The sequence below is a fragment of the Sturnira hondurensis genome, unplaced genomic scaffold (genome assembly GCF_014824575.4).
Source record: "Sturnira hondurensis isolate 20B ecotype Veracruz unplaced genomic scaffold, ASM1482457v3 Scaffold0003801, whole genome shotgun sequence".
NCBI lineage: Eukaryota > Metazoa > Chordata > Mammalia > Chiroptera > Phyllostomidae > Sturnira > Sturnira hondurensis.
Window position 1 is genome coordinate 7,106,666 of NW_028076432.1, and position 20,382 is coordinate 7,127,047.

Genomic DNA, 20,382 nt, shown 5'->3' on the forward strand with positions numbered 1-20,382 from the left:
TTATTGCACTGTTGAAAAGAGAGAGATTGCCATCTCTTGTCCTGAAAGAGCAGATAACTGGGATAATCCCACTTTACCAATGTGCTATTTATACAACTGTGAGTTCATAGTGGTTTAGGGCTGGGTGAGGCCTTCCTGGATCTTCCTGGGTTCCAGCCAAGTGCCTTTCTTGTTTCCACATTACAGAAAAAATAATCCTGTCCTTTTGGAATGCTGTCACATTGCTAGGAGGAGTTCATTTTCATTGACAGCATAATTCCCAAACTGCTCTGTTACCTGTTCTCCATCTGTTGGGGAGGTGGACCCACTGCGCACTTGGAGAAGACGCCCGCACTCCCGCTGCACGCTCCTGTCCCAGCAGGGCCTCGGCCAGCCTTGGGCAGAGAGAGGCAGTGTCTGCGTGCCCCAGCCAAAGCCGGGCCCGCAGGAGGGTGTGAGGCTTGTGGACATTGACTTCAGAGGCACTTATTTACAGTGTTGGCTTATGCCTTGATTTGCTAGGACAAGGCAATAATGTGAACAACTACTTACAGACACCACGGGATGCAGTGTTCTTCTCACTAACAAACCCGGATAAAATGTCACTCCTCCTTGAAGGACGTCCCCACCTGCAGCTGCTGGTGTCAGTACTGGGATCTCCTCCCAGCGTGAGCTTCGTTGCTCTGTCAGGGTGACAGGCTCCCCAGAGCTGTCACTCTCCACACTTGCCCCTCCTCTAAGGGCACAAGCTGCGGTGGAGGGCCCCTGTGCGGCCGCCAGCAGTGACATCCACCTGCCTTCATGTGGGTAAGTCCCACCTCAGCCCCACAGCCCCTGTGAAAGGGCGTCCTCTCAACTGGCCCATCGTGCAGGTTCGAAGTGGACAGAACATGGCCGATGATTCTGGTGGTTTCCCTAATCTGTGTCCCCAGGGCAGCAGGAGCCAGGGGAGCCTGTGTCTGAAATAAAACAGGTGACTGGTCTGAAAGAGCAGGACATACTTTGCTCCTGTAGACACAGACCTTCCTGCTTCACCCTGGGGCTAGCGTCCTTGCTTTGTTTTCCAGTCTGAGAAATCAGCGCCCTTCCAGGGACAGCTGTGTGGGTGCTCGTCCTGGGGAGCTGGCTTGTTTCTGAGTAACTGAAACTTCTTTCAAGGTGAAGGAGAGCTAGAGGCTTCCAGCTATGTCTAAGAAGTGACCAAACAATCTGCTGAAAACTAAAAATAGGTCTCAGATTTAGCTCATTGTTGTCTGTTTTCAAGGTCGGATTGGCTGAAGGTGCCAGTCAAAACAGCCAACCCTGCTTCCCTGTTACCTCTGGCTAAAAGGGCTCCCATGCACCTACAAAATCTGGGGCCTTGCTGTGATGAGCGGGGTTTTGTGCTGGATGTGTAAGGACTACGAAATAGCCAACACATGAGACCCTCCTCAATCAGCTTTTACACTGGTAGCTATCCATAGAGTGGCTATAGTAAAAATAAAAATAACAGTCATGTTGGGTAGCTAACAATTAGAGAATCGGGCACCATAGGACATGTTAATATTTTGATGCATTTCTTAATTGTATCCTCGCTATAACCCTGTAAGGAGCGTATTGTCACTTTTCTATGTTGCAAAAAGGAAGCAGAGGCTTTCCCAGTGGGCCAGCTGTTGTCCATCTGCAGTTCTCCACCCTTCATTGCCCTGCTCTGTGCACGGGAGGCTGAGCCTTGCAGACAGCCAACCAGGCTCCCTTTGAGCTGATTTTGGCAGGCTCCAGAGATCAGAGGGTGGAAGAAAGGGTCCGGCTGTGTCTCTCCCACTCCCTCCCTCCTCGACACCGGACTTCCCGCAGTCGCTGCATCGCTGCCTGGACTGCACAGCTCTTGGCCACCAGCCTCTTCTGCACCCCTTTCCTTCTCCTCTTCTACTTCCTGCCCTCACAGCAGCGATGGCTTCCCGATGTTGCAGGTGCTCTCTGCCCTTGTTTGTGCCCTCAAGGCTGTCTGCCCCCACCTCCATTGGTGGCCACTTTGTTAAAGTCTCTTCATTTGAACCCATCATGGGCCAATTGTGTACCTGTGAAGACCCCGATTGATACATGTTGGAAAAGAGATGCAAATCAGAGATTCAAATCCGTAACATTCAGTAGTAGAAGAGGAAAAGTAAACTGATAATAAAGTAAGTAAAAGAGAAAAAATGAGAAAGCAGTACAAAGTGTTGTGAGAAATAAAAGGCCAACAAAAATACTTTGCTGAGGATGTGACATTATTAGGCCTTTTAAAAACAAGTAGAATTGAGACAAGTGGGTATGAAGGAAAGAGTTTCAAATATGGGCAAAGGCACTGAAGCAGTAAGAGCACAAACCACATTTGGGAACAGAAGTGGTTCGGTTCCAGATGTGGAATAAGCTTACGGATGCTGTTTCTCAAACTGCACGCTAAAGAACTCTGCTGTTCTGTGAAATGCTACTACCACATTGGGGGGGAAAAAAAGGAGTCCACAGTCAAATAAGATTGATCAGATATCTTTGAGATCAACAAACTTCAGCGGGTTTCTCCACTCGGACTTCTCAGAGCATCTGAAGGGCTAACATGCATATTTGACTACCCTTCTTTCAGGGATGGTCTGTTAGCCTCCTCGAGAGTGTGGGAGGAGACAGTTTGGGAAACACGTAGAGTCCTTAGGCCTCCGCAATTTGGGGAATCCTGGCAATGTGACTCAGAACACACTGTGGCAGCTGTCACTCAGAGAATGTTCCAGTTGCTCTGCAGAGAGCCTGTGGGAAGGTCACAAGCCGTGGACACATGGTGCCTGGCACGCCGTCATGCAGCCGTAGCGTGCACAGCGAGGCTCGGTTAGCAGGCCCAGGGAAAATCAACTGTCATGCTGACACGACCCATACGGAAACAGTGGTGAGTGGACGAGACAGCCACTGAGGTTTATATCTTAGAAAATATCGGAGCCCCAGTGGTACCATTTCATATACAATGAGCCCTGTCTCTAGTGGCTGGCAAGTCAAATTACTTCACATCTGATAGTGTAAGCTAAATGAGTCAGGCTCTCTGCTAGATTATAAGATCAGACAATAACTATAAATATTTAAAAATCTCTAAAGACTAGAAGTCATAAGGATTAGAAAGAAGAGCAAGGCAGAGATTCTACTTGGACTGGACGGTGGCCTGAGGCACTGGACCACAGAAAGAGGTGAGCTTGGATGTGACCCACTCGAATCACCTGGAACCATCGCCTGCGTCCGTGGAAACACTGTCGTCCACAAAACCAGTTCTGGTGCCCAGAAGGTTGGTGACCACTGTAAAGAACTCTGGACAACTTGAGGTTGAACGGTTAAATATATAACTACAGTGTAAGGTATGACTTCAACACAACTCTCTGAAAACAGAGACTGGACTTACACTTCTCGCACTGGAGGGCTTCAGAGAGAGCTTGACGGGGGAGTGGAGTTTGCCAGTGAAAAACGGAGAATCCTCACAATAGATGCTAAATTTAAATGCCCAGACTGCCACATATAACTACATGAAAGCTTACTTCACATAGTAAAGAGAATCCAATATTTGTGAATAAATATAGACATAAATTAAAAACAAAAGGATATTACAAAGATGCCTCTTAAAGTTATGACGATGTGGTAGAAAATTTTATAATATAAATGTAAAGAGCATATCAAAGGTTATTCAAGTCCACTTTAAGGCAGCAGCTCTGCTGCTTCTCCCTAAGTTAAAAGAAGAAAGAAACATCTTTATTTTCCCTCCTGCTCTTGTTCACGAGACCCAGTACGCAACTTGGAGTACTTCAGAGAGCTCCAGTGGGGGCCTTCGGAGACTTTCTGATGTTGCCCAGTTATTTCAAAATGTTTCTAGTTTTTCCATTTGAAATGATGCCCAAGGTGCACAGGAAATCGCTAGTGCCAAAACCTGTTTTTCTTTCTAATAATTTTAGACGCTATATTGTTTTAAGTAGGATTAAAGCTTTCTTTGCTGTGCAGTTTTTTTTTAAGGCGCCATATGTGACAATTTAACTGTACAATTACTTTATATATTGTTTTTATGTATTATACCCTCACATATTTATATTCAAAGTGTACTGACTACTTTGATTTCCAAACACTTAAAAGAAGTAATCTATACTTAACAAGAACAACAAATTTTTAGTCTTAAATGTCATACAAACACATTTTTTAAAAATGAAGTGCTGTAAAGGCTTTTCTCATGGTTCTTTTGGCCAACTTTTGAAAAAATAATTATGGGAGCTTGTCATGGTTTTATTTTTTTACTGTGTAATATTTTAAAGCTATCATCATGAGGAAAAATTACGTTTTACCCTTAAAACACTGATAAATACACAGATGTGCCAAGATAAATGGTCCAATAAATGCTTATGGAATAAAAGAACAACCGATGGTACCACAGGTGGAGATGAGAAGACAAAAATGCAACCCTGGCTCCCATTCGAATCCATAATTTTTCCTGAATTTAATACTAAGAAACTCTTTGTTGCCCACAGACCAGACCTATGACAAGAAGATTTTGGGTTGAACAGGAATCCTGAGATAAGTTTTTCTTAGAAAATCGAGCTTAACTTTTTGGCCTTGATGCTAGAACAATTTCATTCATTCATTCATTCATTCATTCAACAAATGTTCAAACATTTCTGGAGCATTCACAGTAGTAGCAGTAGTAGTAGTGATACTAATAAGCGGTGATGCCCCCTCGGAACCTACTTTGTGCCGAGCCCTGTGCTGTGTGCTTCGTACTGATTCACTCACACGGTCCTTCCAACAGCCCTCAGCTCCACTCACAGATGAGAAAAGCGAGGTGCAGAAAGTTGCAAAACTTGCCCATGGCCACCCGGTCATGGCATGAATTCTAAGTTGAATCCAAGTCAGTATGAATTCTAAACTGGATTCACATTCCATGCTACCCCGGGCCCCCATGGTAGGGATGCCCAGAGGTATGGGGATTATCCTCCGAAAGTCTTACAAGGCCATAAACTGAAGGACTGTGATAGGTCCTCCAGGCTCTTTTTTTGCAGAGGTGGCCTCGAGGCCAGGCCAGTGAGGTGACTTCCCTAGCGTCACAGAGACAGGTATGAACTGCCTCCTCCCAGCCCTCAGTGTTGTCACTGGGCCTATTTCTGTTTTCACTCACCATGTGACTCTGAAAACCCCCTCACTTACTAATAAACCACTGGGTCTGTATAATTGTGAAAATAAGAAACCATATGGAAATGATCTTTAAATACGTGATTTTATCTCCTTAGAAATAATCCTCACTGGTTGATAACTTTCAAACAGAAAAATTTGTGAGGCTGCATATGGATCTTGGCCTCATGGAAAATAAGCACTAAAACTGAGTTTAGCAGCTCAGGGTTGGCGCTGGGCCTCTCACCTCCCGGCCTCCCCACATTTCCAGTTATCTTTCAGCCCCATCTTGCCTCAGGCTCTGAGGCCATTTAACAGGCCATTACCCAGCGATTGTACAAGGGAATAGAAGCAACGTAGGATCAAAAGAATGTTTAGAGCTGCGGTGACAACAGCAACTGATTCAACCTCCTTACTGTAAGCCCAAAAAAGGCGGGTCTGGGAAGCAACATAACACAGAACGGAGCCTGGTAAACGAATGGAAGAGATTGAGTAGAAGACCCAATAGTACAGCAGTGAGTGTCCTGTTCAACCACTTTACACCTCAGTCTTCTCTTCTGCAAAATGGATGATCATAGTCCCTAGTCTTCTGTTTGCCTTGAAGATTACTTGTAATAAAGTGTATTGTACCCTACATGGCACACAGCATGCATTCAATAAACATAGTTGTAATTACAATATTACAGTCCAATCCCAGTTCTACCCTTTCATGCACCCACTGACGTTCTCATTTCTACGGAGGAGGATGTGTGTTAAAGCTTTGCTCAGACCTTCATCCTCTGACTTTGAGCTTGACTTGTACCACCTGATGGAAGCCATCAGCCCCTACCAGCGTGGGAATTATTAATTCCCTCTTCCATGCTTTTTAGCTGTGGCCCGATCAGCCTTTATCTCATTTTCTCCCATCTATGGTTTTGCTTTGTTTATATTCATAGCGTAGATTCCTAAAGGTGAGATTTGCCCCTGTACACCTAGTTACTTTATACAGAGCTGGTACTCGGTGAATGTGTGGACCTTGACCTGCACAGATTTTTAACAACTCAATGGCTATACACGTGGAAAGTATTTGAGAATTATGATTATGGCGTTGAACTGAATTCTTGATAAGCAGTGAGAATGTCGGTTTCTTGGTTTGGTTTGTTTCTTAGGGAGGGGAGTGGGCAAATACAAAAAGAAAAGCAAATATCTAGGCTTGGTCCAAGGATACCTGCCATTTACACAAGGCATTTCTGTTGGAGGTCAGAGGACTCTGTACATCTGTTCTCAGCATTGTCCTTGGGGCAATCACAGTGACAACCTTAGAGCCAGGTGGCATCCTCTCGCCTACCACCCACAGCTCCAGGAAACAACAGAGGCTGTGGTACTTGTTCAAGCCCCCAGCTCCCTTTGATCAGCTGTAGCTAGAGCCCCTGTCTGGAAAGGGAGCACTGGGCTCCAGACAGGCTGTGGGGACGGCTGCAGGGGCAGGATGTGCTCTTGGGTCCTTCGGTGTCTTGGTTTCCCACTCTGTATGATGGCAGTAACGATCTTATCCTCCGTGATTCCACCTCCCCGAATTGGATACAACGTTATTTTTAAAACTGCCGGGACAAATGAACAGTGAGTAAGAGTGTATTGAGGTGTGCTGAGAAGCGGGCCTCCAAAGCAGAGCTCAGGCACATTCTCCCTGCAGGGCAGATAAAGTAATAGCCAGCACTCGTTAAGGGCTTTCCGTGCGTCAGGCAGTGTGTTTACCATTTTAGGTGTATTCATTCACTCAGTTCTTCAAACAGCCCTATGAGGTAGTCTGCGTTTTACAGAGGAGGAAACTGAGGCCCAGAAAGGTAAGCCAAAGTTGCACAGCCATTAAGTGGCAAGAGCTCCCAGAGCTGAGTGCCCTGGCACCCTCTTAGTCGTGTCCTGGTCTGTCTTCCTGTGGGTGTCTCTTTCATTGGGAGCCTGGAACAAACTTTTACGTGTAATATGTGCTAAATGACATTTGTTGAATTGGAGTAAAACTAATAAAACTCGAGCGTAGTTTGGAAGTCTCTCCCTTCTCCTCCTCCTTCCAACTCCACCCTCAGCTTCCCTATTAAGTAATTTGACTTTCAACAATGTGTCTCCAGTTAAGAACTACAGACCTTTAAAGATTCATTCTTTTTTCCTATTTATGATTTAAAAAAGAATGCGAACACAGTTTGGACCAATGGGATAAATGGCTGGTACCAAGTGCTGCTTTGGACTTCAATGCCTGTGAGTGCTATGCAGTGCCACCAGTGGTTACCACTTCGGTTCTTACGGTAACAACAAAGGAACCAGTGCAAAGCTCGTCTCTGAATGATGTATTAGACTCTAAGGCTGCTATTACAATGGCGCAGAGTGTAAGGAAAGGAGGTGTGACAGCTGCAACAGGAAAGAGGTGAGAGAATTGGGTCAGTTCAGGACACCTCACACACCGTGACCGCGGTAGACTCGCACAGAACTCAAAGGTACCCGCCCTACACAATCTGTACTGTCATGCTGGTAGCTGAGTAAACACTACCAATTTGCATTTTACATTTTATAATTCTTGTTTTTTAAAGATTTTATTTATTTATCTTTAGAGGAGAAGGGAAGGAAAGAAGGAGAGAAATATCAATGTATGGGTGCCTCTTGTGCGTCCCCTGCCAGGGACTGACCTGCAACCCAGGCATGTGCCCTGACGGATCCTCCTAAAGAGGATTGAACCATGATCCTCTTTAGTTTGCAGGCCTGCGCTCAATCCACAGAGGTACACCAGCCTGGGCTTGGGAGGAGATTTTTATACTTAATTTATACATTTGTTTTGGTTTTATTCCAGAGTTGTTTAAAAGCGATGCCATCAGGTTATGGCTGGTTTTATAATATGTCTAATTGCAACATTTTAAAAGAAAATAATTTAAGCCAATACTGAGGCGGCATAAAAAAATTTGCCCTTAAAATAGTGCAGAATGTCAGTTTCCCTCACATTTCAGAAACACTCCATAATAACATGTATTTGAGGCTTTGCTGTTTCAAACAGATTACATACACAAACATACTAGATATGCCGTTAACACTTTGGTGTGAAATGGTATGTGAGACCCTCCCTTTTCGAGACCAGGCTTTGATGGGAGAAAGACTAAAAGACTTGATAGAAAAAATGTGAACGCAGTGATCTGAGGTAAGTCGTTAAACCTCTGTAGGCCCCTGGGCTCCTTATCCTTAACAGAGCGGTAATCTGCGCCTCCTCCATCACAACCGCGTTAAGTGTAAAGCTGATTCTCCGAAGGTGCTCAAAGTGCTCAGTAAATGGTCATTTAAATACAATACTGATGTATTTAGGAGACAATAGGAAAGCTCTACCACTACGTTCTTAAATGGCACAGTCACCCGCCTGGTTGGAGGGAAGACCCCGAATTGTGGACCCCATGGAGTGGCTTTGAGAAGCAAGCCCACTGGGCGAGGAGGTGGCTCCACCAGCTGGTGCCACGACAGAGAGCCGAAGCCCGTGGGCTCGGGAGCCGACACCCGGAGCTGCCATGCCCCTGTCCTGCTCCAGCCCCCATGCAATGCAGGAGGGGAGGCAAAGCTTTGGTGGTCGTGACGCCAGAATTCGGGATTCCGTTCCTTGGAGGCACCTGGGTGAATCGGAAAAGAACTCGGTCGTCTCTCCAAGGGTTTGTGGGGTGGGGAGCGCAAAGGGTTTTCGCCAGGCAGAGGGGCCTCCTTGTGCACCAGGTGTGGCCCACGTCCCCAGATCGGTCGACTGGGGGAAGGGGGAGCGGTATCTGTCTCTGCGAGCAGGCAGCGATTATCAGTCTTTGTGAGCAGAAAGCGGACTCCGCCCGCGGCGGGCGCGGTGTTGGAAGGGTGAAGGCGCTTGGGTCCTTGGCAGAGCGGGCCCTCTGCGAGAACCGGCGCTGACTGGCGCCGGGAGGCCGAGACCGGCGAGCGCTGCTGCGAGGCAGGGACCCACCTGCGCTGGGCCGCGCCGCCTCGCTCCGGGCCGCGTCCGGCTGCTGGGGGCGGGGGTGCGGCCCGGGGGCGGGTGGCGGACGCGCGGCTTCTCCGAGGGCGGAGGCGGGTCGGGCGGGCCTCGCGAGGCGCGGGGGGTGGGGGCCGGACCCGCCTGCTGCCCGCACGGCCCGCCTGCCCGCTAGCACTCGGTCGCGCCGCGGGGCAGGCATGGGAGCTGAGCGCGCCCTCCCGGCGCCCACACCTGTCTGAGTGGCGCGAGGAACCCCTGCCCCGGCGGGCAGCCAGGCGCGGGTGAGTGCGGGTGCGGCCCCAGGCGCACTCCCGGACACGGAGCAGCGCGACGAGGGGAGGAGCGGGACAAAGGGCGGGTGCGCACGGGGTGGGGTGCCTGCGTGGGGTACCCGAGACGTGGCCCGGGCCTCCCTCGGGGCTCGATAGCTGGGACCTGCGGCCTGAAGGAGCTGTGTGGAGAGTCAGGCGTTGCTGGGCACTTGGATTCACGCACTGTCACCCGTGGAGCGGGTGCGGAGAGAAGCTCCTGAAAACTATCTTGGATGCCGGGTGGGAGTGGAGAAAGCTGGCTCTGCGCAGGCTCTCCTCAGGCTGGACGGTGGCAACACCCGCACCTCCTGCGAGCACGCACGCACCGCCATCACCACCACTTATTTTCCTTGAGTTTTGCGCATATGTGTGCCAACAACAGGACCTGAACATTAATTTTTAATCCTGGGCACGTGATTGTGAATACACCTTAGCAAGCAAAAAAAAAAAAAAAAGTGCAGGAAACCCAGTTTGGGAAATAGGATCTTTTCTGTGGAGTCTTAAGTTGATGACCGTGTGCTTCCCTAAGAAACTAGTGTCTGTGAACAACGGTTGTTGAAAACAAATACTTCTTCAGCCCGTGGACACTTATCATGAGTTAACTTACAAGTAAAAGCTTGAAAAAAATTTAAAAGTGTTTCAAAAGAGGAAAAAGAAGAATTGTTTAGGTGAAGGAAAATTGCCACTGCCCTTCAGGCTGCAAATCTGGTTTGCATGAGGAGAAAACAGCTGATAAAAATCCAGTTTGTTTTTTTCTGCCCTTTGGGCGACACCCAAGAGACTTCAAAAACAGCCCCTAGTGGGTGGAAAGCTCCCAGTTAGTGTTGGCATGGGGCTGACTTCTCCCAGCTCCTGAAATTGAACTTGAGGGGTCCCAAGCACTTTTTAGGATCAGATAGGCCAATGTGACGATCATTTTTTGCGTGGTGGTGTAGGAAAGAGTGAAATTTATGGTTTGAAGTTAGCTGTGGCCAAAAGCTGAATGGCAAATTAATATCAGGATATTTAATGCATTTGTTTCAGGATCTTATTTGTGCATAAGAGCATTCAAAATAGACCTTATCTCTGTGTCTCTCAAGAAGCCTCTTAGGAGTGGATTGGAGGTTGAGTTGGGGAGAAGAAACTTAGGAAATGCCACCAAAAGCCATTATATTTACTCATGAAAGTGTTTGTGATCATATGCACACTATCTGCATTTGAGTAAATTGTTTCATTTGCTTTTGTCCCACGTACATAAAGTGAAGAGATAATCTGTCATGCTGTCTTGGGCCTGAACTGGAAAGGAAGCATTTTTCCAAGGTAACTAATATGGACCTCATTTTGTAATACTGGCAGCTTATTCAGGTAGATGGTGAATGGTGGGTGCATTTTTCTGTCTGTAGCATAAATGCCAAAGTGCCCATTAGTGGACCTGAGAGCACAGTTGGCCCCGCTCTGCAGCGTTTAAGAGTCTCAGGTTCTCCTGCACATTGCCTCTCATACATCCCCCAGGATTCAATTCACCAGGCATTATTCATGCGTAACTCCCACTGACTCTGGGGAATTTGTTTCTCATGGATTCACCATTGACAGTTTTATGCACTCCGTTCTTGTTCTTCTGCCAGGTTTGTTCCAGGTCACTGGGATAGTTCATTTTGCCTAAAATCTGATAGAGAAGAACTTAAGCTTCGTTGGACCACAAGATTATGTGTAGGGAGGCTGGACTTGGAAATGCCCTGCATTTCTTTCTTGCACAAGTTTATAATTCTTAAACCGTTATGTGATCAGGTCTGTGTTCCTTTAACAGATTCCGTAACTTCAGAAAATGAGAGCAAGCCTGGCTACAGAGCTTTGTCCATTTTTAGGTATTTGCTTTAGGAATTAGCATGGTTTGACTGTTCACTATCCCTGGCCGCAGATTCCATGGAAAACCCTTTGTCATTCTTCCAACTGGTGTTCAAAACTTTTATCTTCACAAACTTTCCCACTGTTTCTTTCTGTTATCACTGTTTATAGTGGTCACAGAAGTTCATAGGTTGTGCAATAGTTTATACATTGTCCTATGAATAAGATGTTCCCTCCCAGCACTTACTTGCTATGGGAGTTTTTCATTCTCCCAAACACTTGCCCTCTAGAGGAAACCTGTGTTGTTGCAGTTTTGAAGACCAGGGTGCAGAACTAGAAGAGGGCGGTCTCGGTGCCCAGTCTGCAGGCAGACCGAGTGTTGTTTGCGCATGGGATAATGTGCATTGTTCCTCCCCCGTGAGGTTAGTAGTGGGCATGTGAAGTGGCAGCGTCCTCATAAGGTGTCCATCGTTCTAGACAGTGGACAGTGGCACAGTGGTTCACACGGAGTGATGGAGTGTGGAAGGTATAATCCTCTTGTGAGTCAGATACACAGAGATGCAAAAGGAATACAGTTTCCATATTACTAAGCATGGTGAAAAAATATTTGCCTACCTTAGTTCTCCATTCTGCTTTGCTTTTAGGTGAAATAATGCATGAAAATACTCAGTTGAGAACTTTAAAAGATAAATATGTATGTGAGGAATTCGTACCCTGTAAAGGCTTATTCCTAAAAAGTAAATGTTATAGACCTGAATTTTCTTCATCCAGATTTAGATATAATGAGATAAGGCTTGGAAATCTTCTTTCCTTTTCTTAAGGTGTGAGTTTTCCAGACAGTTCTATTAGGGATAATGTGATTCATTTGTAAAGAGAGAGAATTTAAAATTATATACTCCATTTAGTTACCTTCCCAGTTGTGAGCTTATGAATGTGTTTATTACATTCTGGAGTATTTATACTTAAATACTTCAATGGGCATGGCACAGGCTTACCTGCAGTTTATAAAAATGGAAACAATAATTATTTGTCTCCTGGGGAATTCATTCTATAATCAGGTGAGCCGAGAAATTGATGCAAAGCCACCTGGCTAATTTTAAAGCGTCTCAGTTACCCTCGGTGTGTTATCGCTGAGGGAAGGGGTCAGGGAGAGGTGTAAGCGCCTCGGGGGAGCTAGGCCCGAGGGGAGCAAGCAGTGGGGTCATTTCCCTCTCGGGCTTTCCTGCAAGCGTTCACACCCAGCATCCTCCCCTCCACTCCTGAAAGCTGCCCTCTGCTGGAGGCCTCTGTTCCCTTTAACGACTGATCATGGAAATCTTGTCCCCCAGATAAGAAAGAGATAAACATGATAAAATTTCCTTTTTCTTTTCTCCAATGCTGCCACCCTCCATAATTTCATTAGTAAAAGCTCCTGCCTTAAGCAGTAAAGGACAGTTGTCAGAAAACAGCACAGTGCTTGACCTGGATTTTTGTGACCCTAGAAAATTGTAAAATTAGAGAATCCTGGACCTGAAAAGACCACAGCAGAAAAGACTAAAGAGAATGCCTGGTACTCATAGCAGTTTTTAAACCGCCCTAAACACACAATTGGTAAAGGAGTGAGCAATTTAAGAAGCTGTAACTTTAATATAGTGTCAGTTTAAACCCATCTGGGGACCTGAGAACACACAACTTTATTTCCCAGTTTCTGGTCAGGTATTTTTAAAAAATGAAACAGTTTGGAATAATTTGACCTGCATTAATTTCTAAATGTGAACTAAAGTGTTTCTAAAATCCAGTTTTGCAGCTTTCAGAGTTATAGATAAACTTGAATCAAGATAGAAAATGTTGGGCCCTGGCTGGTATAGCTCAGTGGATTGAGCACGGGCCTGGGAACCAAGGGATCTCGGTTTGATTCCCAGTCAGGGTACATGCTTGGGTTGCAGGCCAGTTCTTAGCGGGGGACCCACAAGAGGCAACCATACATTGACATTTCTCTCCTTCTCTCCTTCCTTTCCCCTCTAAAAGATAAATAAATTTTAAAAACTCTTTTAAAAAAGAAAATGTTGTTAGAACAAGATTGTACCCCACAAGTTAATGAATAGATTTAAGCAATAATAGAAGGAGAATCACTGTTTTGGGAGGTATTTCAAAAGCTTATTCTTAAGGGATTAGAACTTCACCTTGCCCTCTGGTTTCACAGTTCTTTTTTTAATAGATGGCTGACACCTTAACTGGCTAAACAACCAGAAGTTAAGTTGTAAGACTCTGAGTTGGTAACATCATCTACTACCCATTAGGTAATATTCTATCTAGAACAGCAATGTTCTGTGGTGGGCTCTGCAGCAGCTCTAGCAGACTGTGTGGTGTGTAAGGGGCCCAGGGGTGCCTGACACAGTCCTCCCTCGTTCTGCTGAAGAACACATCTGACACCCTGCATTGCGAGGCTGGAGCGAAGGTGTGCCTAGCCAGCGAGCCTCGCTGATCGCCCAGCGCCGCTCACACCCCGGGGAGAGACTTGTTCTCATTTCTCCACGCCCACTAACTCTCATGGGCTGGTTTCTAGGAACATCGTTTCTTTCTGAGAGATAGACATTAAGAGATGAACAACTGAAGTGAGATGAGGCATGCTTTTAGGCCTTGGGAAGCGTTTTTTTAAACAGACAAAGCACTTGGAAAAATGGAATTAGAGTTAATTTTTGCCTGAGAGAGGGTTAATTCATGAACACAAGTCTCCCAGGTAGATCCTAGTCTCTAATTTCCTGCCATTCTCTTCCCTGACACCCTTGCCCATGGACTATTTCAGTGTTTGGACAAATGGATGAAGCTGAAGACAGATGCCACTGAAGCGAGTCTGCCATAGTAGATAATTCACGCTCTATATTCCCTGAATCCAGTTAACATATAAATTTCAGGTTTGGGATTTTAAAATGCGTGATCTGGAAAATTAATTTGAGCATATTTTAACTGTCATGTTCGTCGTCCACATGGAAAATGCTATCTACAGCTTATGATAATACATAGTATAATATTGTTTCATCTCATTTCCTCTCTTTCTCCTAAGAGTCATACAGTATTTTGAAAGCAGGAATACCTGGCAGCTTGCATCTCTGTCTGAATTCTGTGTTTTCTGTCTTAAGATGAGCTGAAGTAAAACTCGGCTGTACGAGGTCCTTTTCCAGGACCTCGTTCCTTTCCTTTCCTATCCCTGATCTCCCTGATGGAAGTAGAGTCAAAGAGAAAGAGACAAGCAAAAGGATCCAAGAGGTGGGTGAGGCACCCACAGGTTTGAGAAATACAGCGGGTGGATATCGGGGTATAGATTGGCGTGCTCAGCTGGACTAGATCAGCTCAGTGGGAGTCTTCAGTGTTCTGTACAAGAAAACAGAAGGCACCCAGAGTGGCCAGCGGGTCTGTCCTGGCGAAGAGGGAGAGGGTGAGAATAACGAAACGTTTTTTCCTGACTCCTGCTAGCCTCCACTGGCCTCCTGAGACCTAACCCCTCCTTGCCCTCCTTTTGGAATTTTTGGTTATGAATGAATTGCCCTGCGGAGACAGTTTCTCTCGAGCAGAAGGTTCAGAGCTGGTCAGAGCCGACCGATGCTTGAACATTCGTGAAAGTACTACTTCCCATTTCTTTTTCTACTTTTACTGCCACCACTTTTACTTTCTACTTCTACTACTTCTTTTTTGTTGTTTTCTTCTAGGGGAATGGATCTCTCTTTAAATATACCTTTCGGGATAAAATCCAGACTCCTTCACTTCGTACCCATAGCCCTTCATAGCCCAACTCCTGCCTGTTGCCTCTACCTCTTCCTCTGTTCCACCCCGGCTGAGCTGAGCATGATTCCGGAGATGACTCGTGCTGTGGCAGGTCTCCCTGGGCTCACAGGCTTGTTTCCTCTCGGAGTCCCCTTCACTCTGTCTTTTGTTATCCAACTTCTGTTCAGCTGCAACACCCGTCTCTGCAACGCCTCCCTCTTCTTCCAGCCGACTTCACACCTTTCTCTGAGCTACCACGTCATCCTCATTCACCTCTGTGTGCATCATTCAGCAAAAGTACTTTCTGAGCCGCCGTAATCCCTCACTCATTCTTCCACTAATACAGTCATTCATTCAACAAATCTGTGTCGAGTGCTAGCCTAGGTCCGAATTCAAGGCATTTAGACTAGCTGGGACCACAGATGCAGAGACCTGAATAGGTCACCAACAGTAACAGTCATAATGGGACTGACCCTTGACAAAGGTCCTGGTTGTGTAAGACAGAACCCAAAGGAAGAAGAAATGTTTTGACAGAGGCTAGACTACTCTGGCACTAAATTTCTGATCGTTAAGGGTGTTCTAAATTGAAAACAAACAAACAAAAAAAAGCCTTAGCCTCTTCTGAATGCACCCACTATTTATAGACAATGGGAGTCCCAGTACGTGTGACACTGTGGAACTATCCCTTCATGGTGCCTTGTCACTCAGTAAGCTAAGGAATTTAAATCTGTCCTCTATGTGAGCAAGTTGCTCTGTAGATGCTCCAAGTTCGTGCTATAATGAGAATGAGAGGGAAAAAGGAAAGGAAGTCAGGGGGATGAGAGAGGTAGGAAAAGATGAAGGTTTAGTATGAAGCACCAAAAAAAAAAAAAAGAGGCTCAAAATTACAGGGAAATTGGGGATGGTCCCACAGTTCATTTGGGAATTAATGCCCCATGCACGCTGCCCTGCTGTGGGCCGTCATTTGGAGCATCTTAAACATAGAAAGGAATGAACACCAGATTTTGTCTTGGGCACCTAGCCACGGGAATGCTCCAAGGTCAAGCCCTTGCCCTGTAAGTGAGACCATTATCTGGGGATTCCTCTCCACACCCTGATTCCCGAGGAGGGTTCGCAGACTTAGAAACAATGACAGGCATGCTGCTGACTGCTTCTGTGGTAAAAAAGAGTGCTGAGGCCAGCGTCCAGCCCCTTGCCCACCCTGACCTTCTTGTCTTTGTTCCCACAGAGTGGTGCTCAGCATGGCGGGGATCCCAGGGCTCCTCTTCCTCCTCTTCCTCCTCTTCCTCAGTGTTGTCGGGCAGGCGAGCCCCTCCGGTGCCCACTGGAAACCCACCTGGCCTGCCTACCGCCTCCCCGTCGTCTTGCCCCAGTCCACCCTCTACTTACCTAAGCCAGACTTTGGGGCCAAAGCCAAATTGGAAGTGTCCTCCCCGTGTGGACCCCAGTGTCATAAGGGAACTCCACTGCCCACTTACGAAGAGGTCAAGCAGTACCTGTCTTATGAAACACTCTATGCCAATGGCAGCCGCACAGAGACTCAGGTGGGCATTTATGTCATCAGTGGCGGTGGGGCTGAGTCATCGGGCAAGTCTCGGAGGAAGCGGCAGATTTATGGCTACGACAGCAGGTTCAGCATTTTTGGGAAGGACTTCCTGCTCAACTACCCCTTCTCGACGTCAGTGAAGTTATCGACAGGCTGCACTGGCACCCTGGTGTCCGAAAAGCATGTCCTCACGGCTGCCCACTGCATACACGATGGGAAAACCTATGTGAAAGGAACCCAGAAACTCCGAGTGGGCTTCCTGAAGCCCAAGTATAAAGACGGCGGTCGAGGGGCCAGCAACTCCAGCTCCGCGGTGCCTGAGAAGATGAAATTTCAGTGGATCCGAGTGAAACGCACCCACGTGCCCAAAGGTTGGATCAAGGGCAATGCCAACGACATTGGCATGGATTATGACTATGCCCTCCTGGAGCTCAAAAAACTTCACAAGAGAAAGTTCATGAAGATTGGGGTGAGCCCTCCCGCCAAGCAGCTGCCAGGGGGCAGAATCCACTTCTCTGGCTACGACAATGACCGACCCGGCAATTTGGTGTACCGTTTCTGTGACGTCAAAGATGAGACCTACGACCTGCTCTACCAGCAGTGTGACGCCCAGCCCGGGGCCAGCGGGTCAGGGGTCTACGTGAGGATGTGGAAGAGACAGCAGCAGAAGTGGGAGCGAAAAATTATCGGCATCTTCTCAGGGCACCAGTGGGTGGACGTAAACGGCTCTCCACAGGATTTCAACGTCGCGGTCAGAATCACTCCTCTCAAATATGCCCAGATTTGCTATTGGATTAAAGGAAACTACATGGATTGTAGGGAGGGGTGACACAGTAGCCTTTCCTGCTGCACTTAAAGGTCTTTATGTCCTGATTTTAGCAGAGGCCAAATTGTGTCATTGGGGTGTGTGTGTGTGTGTGTGTGTGTGTGATGTGTCATAGTATCTTTTACCTAATTTTTTAAAATTTCAAGATGACTGGCTTTATTATTTGAAAATGGGTTTATGTATCATATCAGTTAAGCGGTCCGAAGGCATCCTTTTGCATAGAAAGAAAAAGCATACTGATGTTTGGGGCAACAGGGGCTCGTTAGCCATTGAATTAATCTTTTACTTTTTGAGAACTATGATTTTTATTTCATCTGAACTTGTTTCAAAGGTTTATATTAAATATGCGGCATACAGGAGGTACAAATTCTCATGTGTGTATTTTCCCCTGAGAGTCCTCTTATTTTTTTTTAAGGCCTACTCACTAATGTTTTCAGGTTGCGGTGTTCCCCAGCACATACGACTGTTTGGGACTTTTACAATACTTCAGAGACAGGCAGTTACAACGTTTCAGATCTGAGGCATTTGCACAGTAGTCCTTGATCAGCAAAATAATTTGTTGACTATTTTGGTACACATATTAAACTCTATTTTACAGCCAGTCAGTCAGTCCCCAAGCTGTTTTTAGTTTTGAAATAGTTTCCCTTCCAAAGACTGTTGCTGTACTTCTGGGGAAGACTTTGGGTATGGTTCTGCCAGCTTCGCCGTCATACCGGCGTCAGCGAGATTGTTTCTGCCAGCCCTTCCATTTCGCGGGATCTCACTCACATTTCTTGAACTAGCTGTTTTCCAGGAGACAGTAATCAGGGCCTAATTAGAACAGGCTGTGGTGCTTCCCAGCTAACAACGCGGTCACACTAAAAACAATCACTGCATTTTACCCCCGGAGGGTAGCACATCTCCTGTTTTATCATTTGGACCGAGTAATTGAAAATGAATTAAATTCCAGAGAACAATGGGCGCATTGCTTGGCAGATGTCACGACAGAAGAACCGCTTGTTCGGAGCCTGGCACAGTCACGCAGTCCCATCAAAGTCGTTCCGCGTGGCCTTTGGTGCACTTTGGGGAGCTGCACGCTTGTACAGTTGGGAGACTTTTCTCGTGTGCTTTACTTATTTTAGAGTAAAACTATTTGGAGGGTGCTTTAAGAAAAAAATGACTTTTTTTTTACTAGTGTAAAGGGGCCTGTGTTCCTGGACTACTCTAAGCTACAGGCACATGTAGTCAAGTACGGTAGGAACAGGGACAAGCGGGAGAATGCGAAGGAATCGGAATCACCACCCCAATAAATGCCTTTACGAACGTTTCTCAACATGGCAATCATTGTGTATGAAGAAAAGAGTCTGACGTATATTTTCACTTTTCGCCTCTCAGCCTGAACGCTTCTTTCTCAACTGTATTACAAATGGGTTACAAGGCAGAGGTTTGCTGTCTCTGCACCCCGGGGAGTTTCAGCCGGCCTGTGAGGACTTTTACTTGCGGCGCTGATGCCCACACCTCCTCCAGGGGGCTCTTGGCTTGTGTGTCTCTTGAGCTTTCTAGAAGGATAATCCTGATAAGGTGCTCAAGAGTATAACCACAGTGCTTTCTTCAAATCTCGTAAGAAATCCTGTGCAAAGCAGCGAGACACAGGGCCGCCAGAATCTTCTGAGGTCCAGTGCAGTTGCTTTGGAATAGGGCAAGAGTCCAGCCTGAGGAAGAAGAGCAGTCTCCAGCTCCACATCTGGTGTTCGAGGGTTCTGTTTGCGTTTGCTTTTGCTTTTGCTTTTGCTTGCGGCAAAAGATGTCCACTGAACACGTGGAAAAGAAGTGATTTTTTAAAAAAATAAATACACCGTGATGTATTTTCATTTTCGCAAAGTTTAGACTTCCCTCACCATGGGTAGGTAATGACACAAAGTCAAAATAATGTCAATGTTTAGATGTACTTTACCAAAGAATTGTAACCACACGCTCTGTACAGCGTGACTCATAGGACTGTAAAGTCATTCAACAGGTCCGTCTTTTCAGTGGGAGTAAAAGGAAGCGTGGTGTTAAACTATCGTGGAAGTTGGAATAAAAAGGAGAAAGGGCTCATGCTATTTTTAATATAATTAGTGCCTTACATGTGTTGGTTCTGCATTGTAAGGATATATTCCCAGTAAGACGAGTAGGACGTTTCCCAAAGTATGTGCCTTAAGCACTCATCCCTCCAGATTTTCTACCAGAAATGAAAAGGGCGCCATTGTCAAGGAGGAGGCAGGTGCCTTTCACTAGTCCCTCTCTGTCAGGGAGTCACATGCTTGTTTGCACGTTAACCACTCCAAGAAGTCGTGTACTAAAGAGACATGTTACTATTTTAAAATCTGCATTTCAATAAACATTTCTGATCACTGAACTCTTGTTTTCTCCAGCAATGCTTACGAGCAATGTAGTGTCCTAAGAAATACAGTTGGGGATCACTGTAGCAGCCTTTGGGTCCAGGCGATGGTGCATGAGGTCTGATGAGCCCCCCCCCGCACTGTGAGGTGTCGGTGCCTTTGGGGTTTAACCGGAACCCTGGCGCAGGTGTGAAAATGCTCAGAGAAAACGGCAGAGAAGAAACTTAAAAATCACTGGTTGCTGGGTCACACCGGAAGGTTGTGGCAGAATGTGGGACACTCTTTTCCCATAGACTTTATTTGGAATTTTGAATGCTGTAAAGGAGCTAGTTGCCCCCTAAAATGGGCAAAAGGGAGTTAAAGAGGTAAAGAAATATGAGCCTGTCAATGACAGAGTTGTACATATATTCTTTCATTCCTTTGTTTGGACCAGGATGGATTTTTGAAAACCTGGAGAGGAAGTGGAGACCCGGAGGCCAAGCCTTTCTCTGTGTGTGACTCACCTGCCCTGTGGCAGGCCACGCCCCAGTGGCCGCTGGGTCCGTGTGTAAGGTGGTGGGTTCTCTCTATCACCTCCAGGCATCTTCGGTTCAGAGCTCTGGAGGATGACAAGCCTGCGCTAGAACAATGCCTGTCTAGTCTGCCGATCACGTGCTAACTGAAGGGTAAATGACAGCCACCCAGGG

At 46.5% G+C, this 20,382-nt stretch overlaps 1 protein-coding gene across 6 annotated transcripts; it reads left to right on the plus strand.

Moving 5' to 3' along the window:
• The first annotated feature begins 718 nt into the window (after nt 1–718).
• On the plus strand, nt 719–19,713 carry PRSS23 (serine protease 23). Of its 6 annotated transcripts, XM_037042914.1 has the most exons (3): nt 9,219–9,369; nt 10,639–10,698; nt 16,193–19,713. In XM_037042914.1, the coding sequence occupies exon 3, from the start codon at nt 16,206–16,208 to the stop codon at nt 17,337–17,339; it is 1,134 nt and encodes a 377-aa protein (XP_036898809.1). In that variant the 5' UTR covers nt 9,219–9,369; nt 10,639–10,698; nt 16,193–16,205; the 3' UTR covers nt 17,340–19,713. The 6 variants fall into 6 exon arrangements, with proteins under 6 accessions (XP_036898810.1, XP_036898811.1, XP_036898805.1 ...); XM_037042915.1 differs by lacking the exons at nt 9,219–9,369; nt 10,639–10,698 and adding an exon at nt 719–786; XM_037042916.1 differs by lacking the exons at nt 9,219–9,369; nt 10,639–10,698 and adding an exon at nt 5,047–5,066.
• Nucleotides 19,714–20,382: the final 669 nt, after the last annotated feature.